The 20,367-nt window shown below is 38.9% G+C and overlaps 3 protein-coding genes across 9 annotated transcripts in view; 1 reads left to right on the forward strand and 2 right to left on the reverse strand.

Annotated features, from left to right (window-relative positions):
* Positions 1–11,859, reverse strand: part of LOC109853782 (transcriptional activator protein Pur-beta) — a 19,915-nt gene extending 8,056 nt beyond the window's left edge. The window contains exons 1-7 of one of the 2 annotated variants that reach the window (XM_020426196.1): positions 11,071–11,859; positions 8,923–8,973; positions 2,459–2,577; positions 2,093–2,195; positions 1,764–1,894; positions 1,291–1,518; positions 1,033–1,203 (exon numbers count right to left, since the gene is read on the reverse strand). In XM_020426196.1, the coding sequence (XP_020281785.1) occupies positions 1,033–1,203; positions 1,291–1,518; positions 1,764–1,894; positions 2,093–2,195; positions 2,459–2,577; positions 8,923–8,973; positions 11,071–11,107 (840 nt within the window). In that variant the 5' untranslated portion in view covers positions 11,108–11,859. The remainder of the gene's footprint in view (positions 1–1,032; positions 1,204–1,290; positions 1,519–1,763; positions 1,895–2,092; positions 2,196–2,458; positions 2,578–8,922; positions 8,974–11,070) is intronic. The other variant, XM_020426197.1, reaches the window with a different exon arrangement.
* Positions 11,860–13,049: 1,190 nt separating this feature from the next.
* LOC109853787 (U1 small nuclear ribonucleoprotein A) lies at positions 13,050–15,656 on the forward strand. 2 transcript variants are annotated; one of them, XM_020426208.1, is made up of 4 exons: positions 13,050–13,254; positions 13,570–13,839; positions 14,015–14,519; positions 15,578–15,656. In XM_020426208.1, the coding sequence occupies exons 2-3, from the start codon at positions 13,603–13,605 to the stop codon at positions 14,471–14,473; spliced, it is 696 nt and encodes a 231-aa protein (XP_020281797.1). In that variant the 5' UTR covers positions 13,050–13,254; positions 13,570–13,602; the 3' UTR covers positions 14,474–14,519; positions 15,578–15,656. The 2 variants fall into 2 exon arrangements, with proteins under 2 accessions (XP_020281797.1, XP_020281796.1); XM_020426207.1 differs by lacking the exon at positions 15,578–15,656 and having other exon boundaries at positions 14,015–14,576.
* Positions 15,656–19,740, reverse strand: LOC109853786. 5 transcript variants are annotated; one of them, XM_020426203.1, is made up of 5 exons: positions 19,573–19,740; positions 19,302–19,420; positions 18,950–19,050; positions 16,019–16,258; positions 15,656–15,912 (listed from the first exon to the last, which is right to left on the reverse strand). In XM_020426203.1, exons 1-5 carry the CDS (start codon positions 19,573–19,575, stop codon positions 15,671–15,673), a joined length of 705 nt encoding a protein of 234 aa, XP_020281792.1. In that variant the 5' UTR covers positions 19,576–19,740; the 3' UTR covers positions 15,656–15,670. The 5 variants fall into 5 exon arrangements, with proteins under 5 accessions (XP_020281792.1, XP_020281794.1, XP_020281793.1 ...); XM_020426205.1 differs by having other exon boundaries at positions 18,950–19,081; XM_020426204.1 differs by having other exon boundaries at positions 19,302–19,740.
* Between the last annotated feature and the right edge of the window lie 627 nt (positions 19,741–20,367).

Below are 20,367 nucleotides of genomic sequence, written 5' to 3' on the forward strand. Positions count from 1 at the left end.
AAAAAAAAAAAAAAAAAAAAAAACATGCGTCCGTGAATAACCAGCGTCCTTATTCTGTAACGTAATTCATAACGACAATTTCGTTAATGTATCGTTGCGCAACTATTTTGTGATACTCTTTGTTTGCGCAAAGATTCATAACGCATGCGTTAAATGTTACAGAACAGGAAATGAACAGTAGTACTTCATAACGTTAAGCAATGGCAACTCGTGTCAGCCCAAAAAGACATCATGCAATAATTATTATATTCTCGATCCCATTGTTGCGTTGTTTTTTCTTTTCTTCACCTATCCCGTTAGTCACACGAGCGGCAGTGACTCGTTTTTTTCTCTCTCGCGCACATACATATATATATATATATATACGTACATAGCGCGCGCAACACACATACACACACACATGCGTACATGCACGCCACACTCACATATACGCACGCACGCACACACCCCATTTTTTTCTCTCCCTTTCTATTTTTTTATCTTTCCCATGTTCACGCGTGAGCGCGTGTGGGACATGCCACAATCGTGTACCTTTAATAATCACCTACCGTTGCTCACCTGTGTCTTTTGTTTTTCTTTTTTTTTTTTTTTTTATCAAATGTGATTATACGAACATATATTCAACAATCGACTGATACTCTTTGCGATATTAATGGCCGTATCTCAGGCGAGTTTTTGGTGTTCGCGCTTGATGGTAAGAGTGTATCGGTGTGATGTGACGGCAACGATGACGATGACGGTGATGGTCGTGACGGTATCTCGGTGATAACGATGGTGACAATAATGGTATCGATGACGGTGTGATCAGTGACGACGATCATATCGATGATCGATTTTTCGCAGTCGATGAGTAACACGACGATGACGACGATGGCATAGAATCTGACAAGTTCTTTTACTTTGCATTAATGACTTGAAAACGAGTTATAATTCCCAAATGTTCGAATTAAGTTAAAGCCTTTTTCACTTGATTAGAGGAGAGTCTAAATTTGGATTGGGATTAGGCTGTGTGTTCGAGGATGGCGATGGTACCTGTGCCACCACCGAGCCTTTCCCTTCGGACAATACACTTCCTCCTCCTCCGCCGCTGTTAACACCGCCGCCGCCTTCCTTCATCTTTTCGCAATAATCTGCGAATATATCACGGAAACGCGCCCAAGACTTTTCCGGTACAGTAATAGCTGTCCTGAAATTCGTCTTTACCTGTAAAAATACAAATTTTTTCTTACATCATCTACTTTATAAATGTTGATCTGTCGTTTGTTTCTTATTATAATTACAAAAGATTACCTCAGAAATTCTCATATAGATGCCTCGATTGTTTTGGCCAATATCAAAATAGAAATTCTTGCTATCCACGCGCATGTAACGCCCTTCCGGCAAATCTCCTTTAAAACCACCATCGTCCGTTCCAAATTCTTCGAGAAGATCCGTTAATGCGTCGCGAAACTCGATCATGCCTTGTGCTGGTATTGCAATCTGCGTTCTGGGACCTCCTCGTGTTATCGTCTGCGACACCTGTAAGAGAAAATCAATGCAAATATCACGCAAGATGATTACGCGCAACGTCATTCTGCTATATTGTGAGAGAATCGTTGTATATAGGTTTCATGCAACCCTTCGTCGGCGAGAAACGTTAGAAGAGTTCTATTCATCCGTTTTTGTCATCCATCGAAAAGAACACACCTCTTGAGACGACATTAAAGCCGACAAATTCTTCTTAAGACTTAGCGTAGAAAATAAGTATATTGGCTGGTACATACAGGGTGACTCACCCGCAGGAAACGGCCGCGAGAATTCTCCTTGAGATCCAAGTAATATCGCCTATTATCCTTCACCATCATCTCTGACTTCAATTTTCCGTCGTCTGGTACGTTTTCCGGATTTGGCGGACCTAATCATTCGGAATTGAAAACGAATACGAAGTTAATGGAACAAATATTCCTTTCCATTAAAATAAAAAGACAAGTTTAACAACTAAAGACAATTATTTCACAAATAGCTTCAATGTTTCACATATACCAGTTATTGACTGTATATATACACTAAATTACACTATTCTGAATTTAATTGATACGTGCTATTGATGTACCTAAAGATGCGTAAAAATCGCTAAACGTCGACAGGTGGTCCCGGAATTCAGATGCTGTACTGAGTGCTAGGTAGATTTGGCTTCTTCTTCCATCTGCTCCAATCTATAATTAAAATTATTATACAATTATATGTACAAAGATATGTACTCTAGTAGATCGTACTCTTGTATTATAGTTGTAAGTTTTGCTTTTATCAGAAAATTATTTTAATGAAACGTTTGAAAGATATCTTATAAAGCAAAAATATCTTTTAAATTTTATTACCATATCGATATTAATATTTTATATAAAAACATTAGAGAAACTCTGTTTTGCTGAAATCATACATAAGCAAAACAAGTTAAATTTAGGAGATAAGACGATACCTCGGCGACTTTGATAAACCTTCCACGTCTATTTTGTTTTACATCAAGGTAGAATCTTTTACTTTGAATTTGCAACATTTTCGTCGCCAGTTCCTGCTCGCTTTGTTGACCTTGCTGACCTACAATATAAATAAAATAGTTTATTAATACTTTATTTATATAAGCAGCTTTGTGCAAATTCTCTCATGTACATTGTACATGTTTATGAAATAACTGATCTAAATTTAAATTTAAACCGATAAGCAGAATCGCATATTATGCTTATAAAAAAATATATAATTGTTTTAATATTATTAATGACACATTATCAATATCAACAAGATCGATAATTGAAATGTTCATACAACTAATTTTACATCTTGATCAAGCTGTCTTTTCTTTCTATTGAGTAAAAACAAAAGTACTCTTTCAACGGTATATACCTGCCAACGATTTAAAAAGTACATAGTTTTAGCTGCGATAAGTATCAGAAAGTATCTTCTTAGGGAATGAGCAGAAATAAGTGGCATCAGTACAGAAAGAGGGTAGGTAGGTAGGTAGGTAGGTAGGTAGGTAGATAGATAGATAGGTAGGTAGGTGGGTGGATAGAGAGGGAGGGAAGGAGGAGTACGCGTTAGAGTCGGTAAAGAGGTGACCTAGTGTTTATTAGGTCACCCCGCGCTCGATCCTCCCCGTCAAATTCTCTCGGCATCGCGTTCCTGGGCTTTAGTTCGAAGCAATTTTGAAATCGGGAAGAGGCCAAAAATATACTCGGGACACTCCCGCGCTACGCCGACCGTGCTAACCGGACCTACGTAAATGGTCTATCCTGTCTGTCGGATAGACACAAGCACCTCTCGGTATAACACGCCAGAGCGATGTTGCTAGTTCTCATCGATCAATAACAGCTGCACCAGAGAAAAGGTCAACGACCTCTTTGATGCCCCACTATCACGACCAGACACGCCTCTACCGCTTATAATAATGTTTTTTTCCTTCTTATCCTGAACTGTTGCCGGTGTTTGTGCGTGTGTGTGTGTGTGTTTCTTCTGAATAAACGTTCTATTCATTTTCGAAACTCGTCTTGAGTGCGCCACCAAGAAGACAAATCGCACCAGCGAGATGAAAACGCGCATCAGTGATATGCGACGCGCGTCAATCAAAGCGAATTCAAAAGCCTATGGAGTATCTCAAAATCCGTTTTTTTTTTTTTTCGAAAATTAGCGTCTCTCTCGAGTGATTTTGCATTTTAAGTCGTCTCTTCCGATTGCGAGCCATTTTTCGCATATCTCTTTACTAATTTCTTTCTGAATTGCGTGTGTGCAGTGTGTGTCTAAATTCAAGCAATTGTTAATAGAGATTTATATTTCGAACAACTTGACGTAAATAGATACTTTATTAGACTCTTTCGTGCTAAGAAAATAATACGAACTTTATAATTACTTTCCATTGATTTCTCTACGGAAGTAGAGAAGGAAGTGCGGAAGTGGTTAATTATTAGTTAATTATTTTTACAGGAAGTTGACGACCTAATTACTTGGTAAGTTTTGCTTCTCTTTCTTCGAATGTAATTGTCGAATATATACATCGTGGTCATTAGAAGAGAAAAAATTTCGAAATAATTTGATCACTCTCTCTCTCTCTATGTACATCGCGCAATGATAACTCGAAAAAAAAAAAAAAAAGAACAATAGCAGATCTCGGAGGAATCTCGGGGGTGTAAAGGCAATTAGAACCCGTGCTCGGTCGATCGATGTAACGCAGCTTAACCGGTGGCTGCTTTCCACATTACTACGTACTAGATTGTTGCAGACTGCCTGGAATTGGGACGGGGCTGAGATCGCCCTGGAAAATCCTGCTCTTGAACATCCTGTCGATACTGCGGTCCGTGCACCTGTACATAATTCGCGCGCTCCTTACGCGCGCGTAAAATCCGTCTCTTTCCTTCTCGTCACCTACATACAAGAGTCACGAACTAAATCTTCATCAAGGCCGCGAATTGATTAACTAAATGCAGCCGTTGCCACAGATATTTCTATCTCCCTGGTGTAGCTTCTTTTTCTTTCTCTTTCTTTCTCTCTTCCTCTTTCGTCATAGCTCTTTTTCTGCTTTTTTTCGCGCGAGATTCTCTCTCGTATAAAAAGTAGCGAGAGCCGTTTTTATTTTTTTTTTTTTTTACCCGTAATTTTCACAGATTTGTCATTTACGTCATCGTGTGTGCGAATCGGACGGTTTCGATATATAGATCGCGTCGGTATAATTCGGCCAGAGAGGTCATTCCTCCATTTCCGATAAGTAGGTCATCGCGCAGATCTGTCCCAGCTTCACACACATCCGTACTGAATCTTCAGTCTCTCCTTCACAAGGATCTTTGTCCATTGTTCGTCCCGTGAGGAACACGTTGCTAAGATGATCGATGAGTGCATCGTCGCATATCAATCCAGGGGGGGTGGGGATCAAGAGAAAGAACATCTTCTAATTTTTCACAGAATCACCTTTGACAGTCGTTCTATTTTCTTGACGGTCTATCGATACATACTTTGCTCTCGATCTTTTAATAACTCAGAAGGGCGAAACGGGCCTGTTAACGTACGGGTCTGTATTTTCATTAATGCCCTATTTCCCCAAGGCGCTCTCGGTCGATGACTGGTTGCATCACCATCGTCTGCATTTCCTCTACGCCATGCTGCATGCGATTTCGCGCGCCGAAAGTGTCTCTTGAGAACTTCGCTGTTCTGGCTCGTAAATTGTTATTTTTTTTTTCGCAATGTTCATTTGGCACCGCGCTGGTTTCACGCGACATCAGTCTCTGTCAAATCTGATCTTTTCAATTACTCCTCGACTATGTAAGCACACTCGTGTAGCACCAATTCTTTATCAACTCACTCGCGAGTTTCAATCCGACTTGATTAGCGCGCGAATAAATTGATTCCTTGCTTCTTTTTTCTTTCTTTATTGAATAACTAAATTGTTTTGCACAATTTTAATTTTGAACAAGTTTACCACACTGTTCTGTTTTTTTTTTTTGTGTTCTAATACATCTTTAAGCTCTTTCTACGTCTCTCCCTTTTTTCTCAATTTCCGTTTTCTACACTTCACTTTTAGTTCCCGTTTCGTTTTTTAAGTCACCATTTATTACTCGAAAAAACTCGTTGCTTGTCATTTCTAACCGTGCACGAACGAGGAGGAAACTGTCATCTGCGACATCATCGACAGAATCATCTTTCGGCGGATGTCACACTCGCAAGACGCTACTTGATATCGCGCATAAACGTCATCGTCGCGGTTTACGAATGATGCATCTTCTTCGACCGTAGTGTTCTTTCATCGAGTGTCGATAAAACGGATTCTAAACAATCGGCGTGTGTCGTCGCATACGCCCATTTCAACCTTCTTGTTTTTCACCTTGTGCGTGTCTCGTCAATGTTACATCGCGTATTTCATCACACAGTTACACGAAGCGCAGGCATCGCGGGCACACCACCATTTCGCGACGACGACGACGACGACAACGTGGCGTCGTCGTCGGCGTTTGTCGTCTTTGATCGCCGGGTAATGCGCCTCTCGTCGTAGCTAGGAGTTCTTTCTCTCGTGATACCACCCTCCTCGTCCATGTTTATCGTGCTCGATCACCGAATCGCCGAGAATGCTCGCGGAAAACGCCGTCGCATCTTCGTCGCGACGCTTCCACCGTCGAGATCGCAGCACACTCGCGCATCCGGCCGTCGTCCGGAATCGTTCGTGGATTTATGCCGCGTCGCGAGAACTTCTACCATAGGATCGGTCTACGCGGAAGAAAATTAGGGGAAGAGAGAATTACAACATCAAACGACCGTGTTGGCGAATAGCGGAGACGACTGCGGCGACGAGAGAGTGCATTGATCTTTCCGCCTGGGGAGCTTCGGCATGTGGCGCTGGTACCGGACCTGCCTCAACGCAAATCTCAACGCCGACTTCTCTCTCGCGGTGTGTGCCCACCCGATATCTCCACCCGTCCATCCCGCACTCCCTGTGAAGTCGCGGCACAACTAGCGCCTGAAAACGAGAACGAGACGCTTCCGTCTGTTCCGGATCTGTGCAAGAATCACGGAGAAAATCCCACACGTCATACACAACGCCGAGAAAATTTATCGAGTGACAGAAAATTCCAAGTGTTACACAAAAGACGCAAATCTAATTTATCATTCCCTGGATATAATAACTCCCTTCTCTCTCTCCCTCCCGAATCGATTATTAGAATTCTCTCTAGAACGCGTATATGACAATTAATCACACGAAACGACATAACTTTTCCTCCATTTCACTTTTCCCGGCTGATTTCTTCCAAAATTTAAATAAAATTAATACGCTTCGAAATATGTTGCACGTATTCGATCACGTGTACGCAAAAAATACATATTAGTGATTTGTAGTTTGTAATTGGAAAAAAAAAATGTTTATTAATTTGTTAAGCTCGGAAAATGACGTCTGGTAGGTATATATATGTGAGTCACGATCTATTTTCTGTTCTTTTCTATTCTATTAGCGAATCCAAAAATAGAGCACTTGAAAATAGCATTGTAGAAATTTGTAGTCGTTACACAACGAAATGTGATTTACTTCTTCATAAAATACAGGTATGAGAAAATTAACAAAATGAAAATATTCCATATAATAAATTCCCCAATTTCTCAACGCAATTGAATAAAAATAAAAACGTATATTCTTTTGATTTTTTTAACACATAGACTTCACAAATTCAAAATTTCGTAAACTTCACGTTTCTGTCTCTCCGTTAAAAATGTCCCACATTTTTTGTTTAAATTTGTCTCTCTCAATATGTCGTGTAATATATTACAGGTCGTTCGCGCTTTTTCCGGAGACGTTGGAGTCATCGTGAAGATATTTCACCGGTGTTCCCAGAAGCGGTCAATTTAAAAAAAAAACAAATGCTATATTTTGTCAGATATTTTTACGCGCGTTGTAAGACGACAACTCATTTCTCGACGTTCGTGTCACTCGATTTATTTCATTTTCGCGCTAACGAGATATTTTCACATCGTCTTCGATCCATACGGAACATTCTTGAATCAGACACGATTCTCGGAACGAACGTGTGTCAATGAATCACGTGTGGCTCGAGCGCCTCTCACTAACGCATTGACTGTTGCGCGAGTAGTACAGAGAGAGAGTACGTACATATTATCATAATTTTCGCAAAATTTTATATTCTATAAAAGAAATGATTTCTAAAAACTTCATCTTTTTTTTTTAAAACCGCATTTAACTTCAAGACGCATGATTATACCTTCCGGATACCAATATTGTATCTTTTCCATGGTGTCGCCCCAGTCTTTCGACGTATCCTCGCAGACGTCGTTGTGAGTGTTCGTTGCCATGGAGATTGTATTCGCGCGTTTCACAGCACACGAGTTCAAACTCTCTCTCTCTCTCTCACCGAAATGTATTAGTTTTTATTATAATCAAAATTAAACAAAACATGCTTCGCGCCCGCGCGTATTCCCGATCGAAATCCTCAACGCGACCGCACTGTCAGAGATCGCGTCCGATTTCTTCTTTCCGCAAAATGATATGCTACGAAAGCAAAGATCTCGTGGAAATGTTCGCGAAAGCGAGCACGTTGTACACTGAGATCGAACCGACCGGATGACGAGGAAAAGGCAACGGTGATATCGAGTCGATGTAGTCACCGTGCAATGACACATCGCGTTTTGCACGGGGGGAACCCGCGTTTGTACGCATCGTCGTCGTCGTCGTCGTCGTCGTCGTCGTTACTCCGTTTCGTATCTCGTTGGCGAGAAAAAATGCGGAATATCGCGCGCGCGAACGAACAACAAAGACGAGAAAAAAAAAAACGTGCCGAAATCCCGCGATATCTTTCGTCAAACGCGAAATCGAGTTACGAACAGCATGCCGGTCATTCATGAAGCCCGCCGTCATGCCAATGGAATGCGCGCCTCACGGTGGCGATGGATAAAGCGCGCAGACCAATCCGCGATCGTCCCAGCGCCGGCTCGCGGATCCCCGTGCGAACGTTGCCACGTGACTTCGCGTTTTAAATCAAAAGCGCGCGCAGAGCGAGGCGGCGAGACTTCCAACCGACATCACCACCACCTCCGGCGCTTTGCGCCTACCGACATGGCGCGTGACGTCACGACCAGCTGACTGCGCTCCACTAACGGCGCCCCAGTGTCGCGCGTTCATATCCCGCGGCTTCCGGTCGCATCATATTCCATTTTCATGTGAATATCCGTACAAATTTGTCCCATTTGTAGGCAGGTGGTTACTCTCCCTCCCTGTCTCAACTCTTGTTTCCTTCGCGACATATTTTTCTTTTTCGAGAACACAAACTTCTCGATATAATTGCATTCTTTAGAGAACAGACAGAATGTTTGTGTACCGATAAATGGTTACTAGATCAATTTAAGTTTTGAGGACGTGGAAAAAATTATTTACTTACATTGTTACACAACATCATCACTCACCGGAATCAAAGTCTGCACCTCCAGCATCCATGCCACCTGGGTTTCCATATTCTAGTAAAATAAAAACAAAACCATATAAGCATGTAGAATAAGCATATAACGTATACATATGTAATGACAGATTACAAATCAACCAACACTTATATAGAACACTTATTAAAGTGTTACATAAAGAGAATGAAGTAAACCGTCTTCTCTTTTTGTAATGTCTTTCTCAAACATTTTTATCTAATTATCAATCAATAAAATATGAGAGCTACGTTTTTCTCTAAACTAATCTATGTATATAATTACAATACTTTTTTTTTGTTAGCCAAAAATTTGATTACATGTAATATCCCGTAAATATTTCGTTCATAAATAAGACAAAATTTTTGGCTAACAAAAACAAATTCATACAAAATTCTTTCTTGTATCTCATTGTGACAGAACTTGACTTATCTCTCTAGAAGAGAGAAAGAGTAAAAAAGAAAGATGAAAAGTTTGTTACATTAATTTTAATTTTTACTTGTAAAACAAATTTTCACATTTATTAAGATTTATAAGACATGTTTCATGCCAAGCCACAAATAATCTGCACAAATACTGGCTACCTCCAAAGTACCCAAGTCTAATTTAATCGGCGAAATATATAAAACGAGGGATTTTCGAGAGAGAGAGAGAGAGAGAGAGAGAGAGATAGAGAGAGAGAGGAGAGAGGAAAGAGAGAGAAAGAGTATACGTGTGTGTCAATGTCGCGCGGCACGAGGTAAAAGTCGTGAAAAATGAGGTTAGGAGCGACAAAGGTGCGCGCGTGTCGACCATCGGAATCATCGAGAGAGAAAAAGAGAGAAAGAATGTATGTGTGTGTGTGTGTGTGTTACGTATATGGGAGAGATATATAAAGAACGTCACTTTTATACGTGAAAAAGAGTTAAGACTGTTTCTCGATCATTCATCCAAAATATGCTATTCAGTTTTTTCCATATTTTATTTCCAAGCCAAGAGATACGATTTCACGGGTTGCGGTAAAAAAATGAGCGAGTCAAGAAGAAAAGTAATGTACAATCGTGTGAAATTTATACATCTATCAGCTCCGAACCGAGACCGCGTCGAGCGATGAGCTCCGTTCTTGCTCCGAGCGTGCGTGCGTGCGTATGTGCATGCGTGCGTGCGTGCGTGCGTGCACGTCGAGCAGAGACAGATAGGTGAATTACATCACACTGTCTGATTCTACTTGTTTATTGTACGACAATCATATTTATATAGAATTTCGACTTGACTCGCACATTAACCAGCGGAAAAAACCCAAGAACTGCATGAAGAACCGGCATTGCGACGCGCGGCAACGTCGGAAGTTACGAATGTTTGATTCACGAGAACAGAAAGAGAGAAAGAGAGAGAGAGAGAGAGAGAGAGAGAGAGAGAGAGAGAAAGACAGAGAGAGAGAGAGAGAGAAACGTGTGTGAAAGGAAGAGAATAAAAGAAAGAGAGAACATGTGTGTTGGAGAGAAAAGATGGAAGGAGAGCAAACGAGAAGGGGAAAAGAGTTTGCGGCCAAAGGAGCAAGAGAAACGAAACGCGGGAGAGGGGACAAAAGAGACTATCCTCTTAGCCCGATGTGCGAGTCGGCCATTTTGGATCCTGCGTCCCGTTGAAAAATAGCGATTTTCTTCACGTGGCGCTGGATAAAACCTGCCACGAGGATGCGAAAAAACAGGGATTGTGTGCGATAAGCACGAAGCAACTTGACGCGGTGAAACAAACTGTGTTCTGAATCTTCGGCGGCTGGGAAATGATAGGGGGAAGAGGGATTACCCGCGCACGTTCCCGTAAGGCTCGAAAAGAAGACCGAGCGTTTCTCTTTGCAGGATTTGTACACGCGAACGCGGAGCATATATCCGCGTCGCGTGAAAGAAGCACCGAGTATCTCGGGCGCACGGGAACAGGAGACCACAGAGGGAGAACATGTTTGTGTGACGATGCGACACGCGGACGTTTCACTTACTCGACGAGACAACGCCAGGGTCTAACGACTAAGCGCGACCGCAGAAGACAGAAGGGAGAGGAAAGGAGACAGAGAGAAGAAAGAAAGAGAGAGAGAGAGAGAGATGGCAACACACAGAAACGGTTCGGTCACGACGCTTTAGTAACCCCGGCTGTTCTTACTTTGTGGCTGATCGTCCAGGCTCTCTCGATCGGACATTGTGCTCTTCGCAACACGTTCCTTTCTTGGTTAAATGTCCACGCGTTGTCGTCGTCCCTTGACGTGTTCTCGACCAATAGGTCCCCCGGCGATCGGTGACGAGAAAAGAAGAGAGAGAAAGAAAGGAGAGACAGAGAGAGAGAGAGAGAGAGAAGGAAAGAGAGATAGAGAACGTGTACGCAAGATAAACGCGAGACAGAGAAGAAAGACAGATTCCTTTGACACACCAGTCCCGTGGAGACGCGCGCGAGACCCCTTCGAGACGACGGATGATAAATTCCTCCTTTCAGATTTGCCAGCAAACCGAGCCGCCACACACACTATTCCCTCCGCGTGCGTATCTTTTTCTCACTCCGCAGCCGACACAACACACTGCGAATTTTGCACTTTCTTCCTTCGTTCTTCCATACACCACAGCCCGACCGTCGACCGACCGACCGATCGCCCGACCGACCGACCGTTCGTCCGTCCGTCCACGGCACCAGTCGTCACCACCACCACCGCACGCGCTCGTCTAGCTCGCTCACTTGCTCGCTCGCTTTACGCTGACACACCGCCACTCTTCCGCACGCTCGCGCTGCTTCCACGACTTGCGCTCGCACTCGCACGTTCGCTCGCCCGCTTTCGCTCTCGCTCCTCTGTCTTCTCTCCGATTCCTCTCCCCCTCCCGCCCTCTACAATCACGATTAGTGGGAATGAAAAGGAAGAAAAAGAAAGGGAAGGAGAGATGGAGAAAGAGAGAGTGCGACACGGCACACGCGTGTGTGCATGTACAGCGCGCTATTATATTTTATCACACGACGCACATATATATCAGGGAACACACACACGCGCAAACACACGCACACTATCGCTCACTTTCTCACTCACAATTCACCTAGTCCCCGCATACTTGTACGAGATTATGTGCGACACCTTCTCTATCTTCTTCTCTCTCTCGACGCTCGTCTTCCTCGCACCCGTGAGTTTCCCACGCGAGGTCCGTTCGTTTTATCACGTAGTGCTCGCACTCTTTGCACTCTCGAAATGAGACAATCCGTAGTCCGTACTCCGACGAGAAGAGGAGAAACAAACGAGCAGCAAAAAAAAAAAAAAACAAAAACAACAACGGATTCTCGATTGTTTCACGAGATTTCTAGTGACAATGCAACATCTTCGATATCGGAGCTCGATATCGAATCGAATTCTTAACAGCGAGATTTTATCATTTCTCCGATTATACGATCGAACGATTATTTCCGTTGGGAATTGACTACTCGCGTCGGACGATCCGACTGACCAATCGGTGATTTGTATGCGTGGATCGTTTGATTACATCAATATCTTGATCAAAACTGGAGAACACGGCCGTATAAGATTTTTAAACATTGTTTTGAATGCATAATTAAAAAAATCTAGAATTACAGAAATTTTATATGCTGCGTTTTTACTTCCGTTTGAAGCGCTGGTGTCGCATAAAGCCCGTATTACACTGCTGCACTGAGATTGAGGTCGGATCACAATCCGACCAATCAGAGCAAAGTTCACTAAAGATTTTGGGTGCGTTCAGACAACTCGACAGTTGCACAACGGTTGAGAGATAATCACTTCTGATTGGATCATACTTTTTGGAACCGCAGCAGATTTTGAAGAATAGTCCTATCATAAGTGATGATCTCTCAACCGCTGAGTTGTCTGAACGCACCCATTGATACGTAAAGGGTCGTCTACAATGGAGAGTTTTAGACTGTAACAGTAAGAAACTGACAAATCACAATCGATTATTCTTCTGTACTTTGTCTGTGATTGGTCAATTTCTTACTATTACGGCTTACAACTCTCCATTGTAGACGGCTCTTAAGATCGATACGTTCCACTTGGCAATCGCGATTATTGCGATACGTATCCTAGATGACGCCACAATCTTGCGTCATCGCTTCTTACATGAACAATAGGACATAGGCTTGTAATTGTTTCAGACCGCTCTGCAGTAAACCTGTAACCGACGCTTAACATAACCTTGTATATGTCTATAGTTTTACTAATAAGTAAAAAAATTTTAAACAGACTGAAGGCAAGGTAAATTGAAGATAAAACCTTCTAAAGTCTAACAATTCAAGCCAAGATTGTGAAGACGTGTTAGAAGTAGCGGTAAAATAGTTTAACACGTAAGTTTGACACAAAATCTATGAAATAATTTCAATTTTATCCGCTTGTTTTATTTTATATACGCGCACACGTATATATTTAATCTTAAATTCGTAAACACTTATCTCGGACAATCAATTGATTGAAATATTAATTATATGTTTCTAATCTATCTCTAAGTTCTAATCTATTTAAGTTTTGTTGATAAGAAAAGTATTTAGGATGAGATTGTTTTTTCTAATTATTTCTCTTTTTATTTTCAATGTGTATATTTATTGCACATGGACATATAAAAGTTATTTTGTTAACTAACTTAAGTATTATCTTTTTTACAGGTAGGGTATATCTTTATAAAATTTTTAGCAAAAATGGACATCCGTCCAAATAATACTATTTACATTAACAATTTGAATGAAAAAATCAAGAAAGATGAATTAAAGAAATCATTGTATGCTATATTTTCTCAATTTGGTCAGATATTAGATATTGTAGCTTTGAAAACACTGAAAATGCGTGGACAAGCTTTTGTTATTTTTAAAGAAATAGCAAGTGCAACGAATGCTTTGAGATCCATGCAAGGATTTCCATTTTATGACAAACCAATGGTAAGAATTTATATGAGATTATTGATAATATAATTTTAAACTCTTCTTTTTCTGATATATGTAACATATATATGTATTGTTGAATGATAACATATTTTTTTTTCCTGACACAAAATGTTTACAAGTTAAGATGTTGTTTGTTCAGTTATTTTTCTTCTATTTCATGGTTTTGTAGAGGATACAATATGCTAAAACTGACAGCGATATAATAGCAAAAATGAAAGGTACCTTTGCGGAACGTCCCAAAAAACCGAAACGAGTTGTCCCAGCTGCAGATGAAGAAGCTAAACGCGCCAAGAAACGTGCAAAAGAACAAGCCAAACATTCACAGCAAATTGGTTATCAAGCTGGTGTACCTCAACATCCAGGCCTTATAAACACAGCTGTGCCTGAACAACCACCAAATCAAATATTGTTCTTGACAAACTTGCCAGATGAGACAAGCGAGATGATGTTGTCCATGTTGTTTAATCAATTTCCTGGTTTCAAAGAAGTACGATTAGTACCTAATCGACATGATATTGCATTCGTTGAATTTGAGAATGAAGCTCAATCGGGAGCGGCGAAAGATGCTCTTCAAGGTTTTAAAATCACACCTTCGCACGCAATGAAAATATCGTTTGCGAAAAAATAAGTGTACACTAAATATTTCCTATTTTTCTAATTGTGATTACAATTATGTAAGTAACAAAAATTATAAATCAAATTCCATTTATATTAAAACATGTAATATAACATTTGTATTGTTATTTATATATATTTACAGTATTATGCAATATTCTAAAATATTTTGTTTAAAATAATATACAGGGTGTATAAAAAGTACCGCAAAAAATCTCGAAAATTAGACATTTTACAAAAAAAGTGTTTCAGATAAAAGTTGTAGAGTTGTAGGGTTTAAAAGGATCTAGTTTTCGAGATTTTTCGCGGTATCGGTATTTTTTATATACCCTGTATATGTACACACACGCACATGCACACACACTTGATTTTGACTTTATGAATTCTTCTGTTAACAGACTTCTCTTTGATAAAGATACAAAATATGTACATTTGCCACATAAGTGTACAAGTAAAAGAGAAAGTAATCTTGCCTTTTTTTTGTTATTTCGAATATTGCAAAACATCAGTAACATCAAGCTAGTCTTTATTTAGTTGATTATGTAGTTATAATGCTTCTTTGTTGCGACTCGTTTGTCAGATCATCTCAGCAGAAATGCTATTTCAAAAAAATTTTCAAACTCGATGTTAAAAAACAAATAACATTCTACACATTCTTCATTTTATTCTAATCGAGTTTTGAATGTACAAATTTTACAGTTATTTAGATTTTGTTGTTTTTTGTATTTAAAAAAAAAATGTAATGACGTATGTATTTCGAGGATAACTAAATTTGATAAACATTTTTTTTTTTTTATTTATTTTTGTGTGTTCTACGTGATTACATAATTTTATTTGCCGAAAAAACTTCTACAAAATATACACAAATACATATATATTTAAACACTTTTTTCTTATATTGGCAATTTTGTAATAAATATACGCGTTATAATTGCTTTTGCGACGTCTATAGCCTACACAGCACACTATAGTACATATCATATATGTGTGTGTGTGTATGAGAAATAAATAGTATCATATAAATATATATATATATAATATATATTTTCTATTGTTACCACATGCGTATAGAATGTAATTAGTTGGAAGAGTTTAATCGAATCATTTACATTTACAGTTATAAAATGAATATATGTGCATCCAAAGTCAGGAGTAATAATCTTATAAATACAAAGGTCTTCGTTGTGGTGTAAGTACACAATGATAAAGGTTACGCCCAAGAATAAAAAGCAACATGCATGAGGATCCCGAGAAGTGTTGCAAGAATATAAATTATTTCAGAAGACAAAACTATTGAGTCGTTGCAAGCGTCCTTAACACAGAGGGAACATTGCTCCATTATGCCCAGGGAATTCTCTTTTAATTTTTGGTTTATTGTTTTACATGGATCAATATTTTCAGTTTTAGCTGTTTGACATGTTCTTATGGTCACAGGCTTTTCTTGATTTTCAACTGAAAAAGAGCAAAACGTTACGTTAATTTTCGTAGATGTTCTTGATATGATATCATCTACTTAACGATTTCTTTACGATTTTCTTTACGATTTACAGTTACTTGCCGTTAAGAATGACTTTGGCACAAGCTAGAGGTATGTTCTGATGATAGGTATAGTTTGGCATGTCGGCGTCGAAAATTTTCGCAAACGGATTGAGTTGCTTGTTTTGCAGAATGATTCTCTGCCAATGTATCATGTTGTTTTTAGTGCACTCCACCGGATGTAACGAGGAAGTCGCTGACATAGCGTAGTCGCAACCCTCGTTCGTCAGTGAAGTGCACATGTAGCATTTAAACACGTAATCTATAAATAAACAGCAAATGCATAGCAAACAATAGCTATTATATTTTTTATAAACTCCAGAAATAGTGCTAGGTGCGCATTCACGATTCGCGATTGTGATTTGTACGAAATTCGCTAATAGTATGAAACAAAAAATTCGTCAAATTGACACAAATCAACAATTTTATTTTGCAGTAATATTCACGAATTTTTTCAAAATCGCACGTAGTATAGCACTAGCTTTTCAATGACCATTGCGCGTTTCTACTACGCAGCGGTAAATAATCCGTATTTCTTTCTTTCCACTGAACTAATAAACAAATAGTAATTTTCTTTTGAGATACTTAAAAAATATTGCCTTTTAGCTTTTTTACATGTATTTATTTATTAAAAAACTTATCTTTTATGTAATTTTGCAATTTTGCAGTCTTTTTCTTTACTACCATATACGCGCACGCGCGCGCATACACACACAGATACAGTTCAGATTTTTATTTAGGTCGCAAGGTCCAAGTGGCGCCAAGATCGCGACGCGATTATAGTATACACATATATATGATAGTAAGAATTTTCTTTTGTAAGTTTTTTTCTCTTTAAAGACTTTGAAAAGGGCTAGAAAATGAGAAGCGCACAAATTGTTACGCGAATCAAAAATATATTTTAAGTTATAGATCAATTACATGTGACAAATTAATCAAATCGATTTTTTTCGTAATAATTTTTATTTATAAATGATAAAATATTATTGACGTTAAAATAATTTCTTTATAGATTACTAATATATAAGTATATATTGTTTTTCTGAATATAATATTATATTTTATATATATGATATTCCTAAAACCTTAGAAAATTTAGAAAATTGTTTAAAGTCAAAGTTTGCACTTTTTTGTTGTCGCGTTTGTTTAATGTAAATTTTCCGAAGACTTCCATTTGCAATAAATTGTATTGACGCATGCAAATATACAAATTTCTTAATTCACGCACTACTTCGCCGTTTCTCAATCTTAACACGACCGCACTTAAATGTTTCTATCTTCTTCGGCGTATTACTTCGTTATACGTATAAAAATCGTTACCTGAATGAACCGTTAATACAAGAGTTGAAGTGATGAGCAATATCTCAATTTTCCGACACATCTCGATTATTGCAACTTTTGTTTTTCTCTGAATAATAAAAATACAAACGCGTAGCGAAGAGGGCAGCAACCACTCTTGGAAGAACAGAGTTGTTGTCGTATAGACAGACTGACTGCGAATACGACTACGCGAGGTTTCTCCACACTGTGTGACCCGCCACCCTCTATCTTCTCCTACCCCCATATCTTTCTCGGCTATTTATTTTGTACTGTTCGCCAAGTTTCTCCGTAACGCGCATGATACCAAAATGATTTTGTATATGGATTTATGTGCTCGCACACGAAATAATGAAAAAGTTTCATTACTATATAAAATTTCAAACTTCGAGAGAAAACATATGGCACCTTTCTTGATATAAAAAAAAAAAAAAAAAAAAAAAACATCAAGAGTTAGATGTACATGTATATTTAATTCTGAAAAAATGTTTATAAATCATAATCAATTGTAAATTTAATGAAGAACGTGCGGAACAAAATGTGGTTTAAAAAAAGAAACAAAGAGAAGAGAGAAAGAGAAACAGAGAAAGAGGAGAAGGAAAAAGGGGAGCAGTAAAGGGGAAGAGGATTATAAGCGAAGGAGAGAGAAGCGTGTCCGCGACGCCGTGGCGCCTGAATAACCGACGCCGAGACGCCATTGACGCCGTTAGTCTGGTTTGAAGTTTTTCGAGTCTTATGACAAGAAATACACAAAACGACCAAAAAATATTTTAACGTACAGCTTAGATGTAAAAATGAGTGTTTTTTTTTTTGTTTCTTAAATAGTGTTTTTTAGTTTCTTTAATCCCATTACAGAGCATAATTACAATTCGGTTTTCTTACAGATGCATATTAAGACTACGTTACAAATTCTGCGCACACAATACATATTTACATATTCATGGAAGAGCGCGAAGAGATTATTACGTGATTATTCCATCGCGTTCGGTATTGCAAATCGGAGGTGTCAGTTGTAGCGTTCTTTCACCTTGAAAGTCGGCTTAATCGACCAATGCCATCTCGTATTTGCATTTTGCAATTGCACACACACACACACACACACACACTTCCGATTTGCAAAATCGAATAACATATACATAAATCGGTGATTTATTTCTAATTCTCGTGTCGCGAGATAAAATCTCGCGCTGTCGTGATTTCTTATTGATTATTCTCAATTCAAACGATTCTACTGATAATGAAATAATCAACAATCACGAGGAGTGTACACAGGAAATGGATCAAGGGGCTGAGAGAGCAGTGTTGAGATCGATTGCAACCGTAACCCACGCATTCGCAGACAAGCTGATAGCTATCCCGACTATAGCGTCCTCGATAACACTCCTTTTGGCTATTTCGCGATTTTGCGCATTCACGCAGTGTCAGGTCATTATGCGAGTCCATAAAATAATCTATATTTGCGTTTTCGTGAAATCACAAAGTTTAAGTTAAGCTTAAACGGAACTCCGTTTCGGGATAACACGAAACAAATTCGATACTTTTATGTCGTAACGACACTTATGTGTGCGCGCAATGTAAGTCTGTATATGTGTAAAAGCACGCAAAGGTTCGCTCGAATTAAGTCGATTCTACTCACACACGTAAACTGCTTTGCGACAATAGAGGTGACTTGACGGACACAGTTTGAGATATTTCGAATGCACTTTGTTGACGGTACAGTCCTCATCCTTTCTGCTGCTACACTGATAACACGTGATTGCAGTGCACTCTTAATTTTTTGCGTAATTATCATAAAAAAAAGAGATTATTTAAGGACACTTCTAATATTGATTTCGATAAGTTTGCGTAAGAAATCGATCGATTGTGCAACAACTTGTTACATCGTTCTATTATGAAATAAGCAGTGACTATGTGTATATTATCGTTGTAAATTAAATGTTTTGTTTTAATAAGTAAAACAAATTCCGTAACTATAAAAAAACGCTCACCTTTCTGAAAGATACATAGAATTAACAATATTTGTAACAGGGACAATCTTGTTTGCATTGTAACCTCTGTGTCTCTTCATACAGATTGTGCATAACATTGGAGTAACATAAAAATAGTGCTGTACGAAAATTAAGAAAAATGAATAAAAACATTATTATTAATTTGTATGCATAATTAATCGTTCTCAATAATATCTGTGTGATCGACCTTGTCATTTAATCTTTTAATAATAAATATACGTCGCAATAACCTCGGTGAAACTTTCCTTACCATATGTTTCAATGTGTTTAATGTAAGTAGAATCAAGATAAATGACAAGAGATATATTAGAAAATTTTCATTTCGCGGAATTAAATTTGTGAACTTGGCGGTATTTTGATGTAATTGTAATACAATTCTTTATCTCTCCAGTATCTGAAAAGTGTTATCTTGACTAATTTATACTGAGACACTTATATTCGATATTTTGATACGAAGTTGGCAACGTGGTGTGCTTGTTGTATTGCCACTGATTGATACGAAGTCTCGCGTGTGTGCGCAGGCACGCGCGTGCGTAAAAATGTAATATAGCAAAATACTGGCAATATAGAACATAAATACTAAAAGTGTGTCAGGGACTGCGTCTAGAGATGATATTGCTAAAAATGCTAAATATGTTAATATCTTATGGCTGTAATACAAAACGTCTTTAATATCAATTTGCACATGTCTAGTATATATTTGCGCGGGTAAAGCGCGTTCTATACCTAGAACATTGCGATCAAACAACGATGAAAGCAAAAGACGAAGAGCACGGTGTGTGGTTGCCTGCATATAATTTAAAAACAGGTAGACAATATCTACGCAAGAGAAATTCAAAAAAAAAAAAAAAACATTGTTTGTGTATTACATATTATTTAACAGACTTGAAACACGTAACGTACAAATACGTGAGTGACTACTGACGTGTGACAGTTTCTTGATGTTAAACATGTCACAGGAAGATGGACATTATCCACTCAACGTGCTCTAAACCACCACTTTAGTCTCTATTTGAACGTAAAGCTGCTCACATCATCCAAAGCT

This window comes from Pseudomyrmex gracilis, unplaced genomic scaffold, assembly GCF_002006095.1.
Source record: "Pseudomyrmex gracilis isolate BER0280 unplaced genomic scaffold, ASM200609v1 scaffold_54, whole genome shotgun sequence".
Classification (NCBI taxonomy): domain Eukaryota; kingdom Metazoa; phylum Arthropoda; class Insecta; order Hymenoptera; family Formicidae; genus Pseudomyrmex; species Pseudomyrmex gracilis.

Bases quoted from the DNA above. Each gene is read 5' to 3' on its own strand.
- LOC109853787 (XM_020426208.1), top strand. From the start codon at position 13,603: ATGGACATCCGTCCAAATAATACTATTTACATTAACAATTTGAATGAA. The intron at 13,840-14,014 runs GTAAGAATTTAT...ATGGTTTTGTAG, and splicing joins CATTTTATGACAAACCAATG to AGGATACAATATGCTAAAAC.
- LOC109853786 (XM_020426202.1), bottom strand. From the start codon at position 17,560: ATGGGGGTAGGAGAAGATAGAGGGTGGCGGGTCACACAGTGTGGAGAA. The intron at 16,259-17,316 runs GTAACGATTTTT...GTTTATTTATAG, and splicing joins TGTATTAACGGTTCATTCAG to ATTACGTGTTTAAATGCTAC. The intron at 15,913-16,018 runs GCAAGTAACTGT...GCTCTTTTTCAG, and splicing joins TGCCAAAGTCATTCTTAACG to TTGAAAATCAAGAAAAGCCT.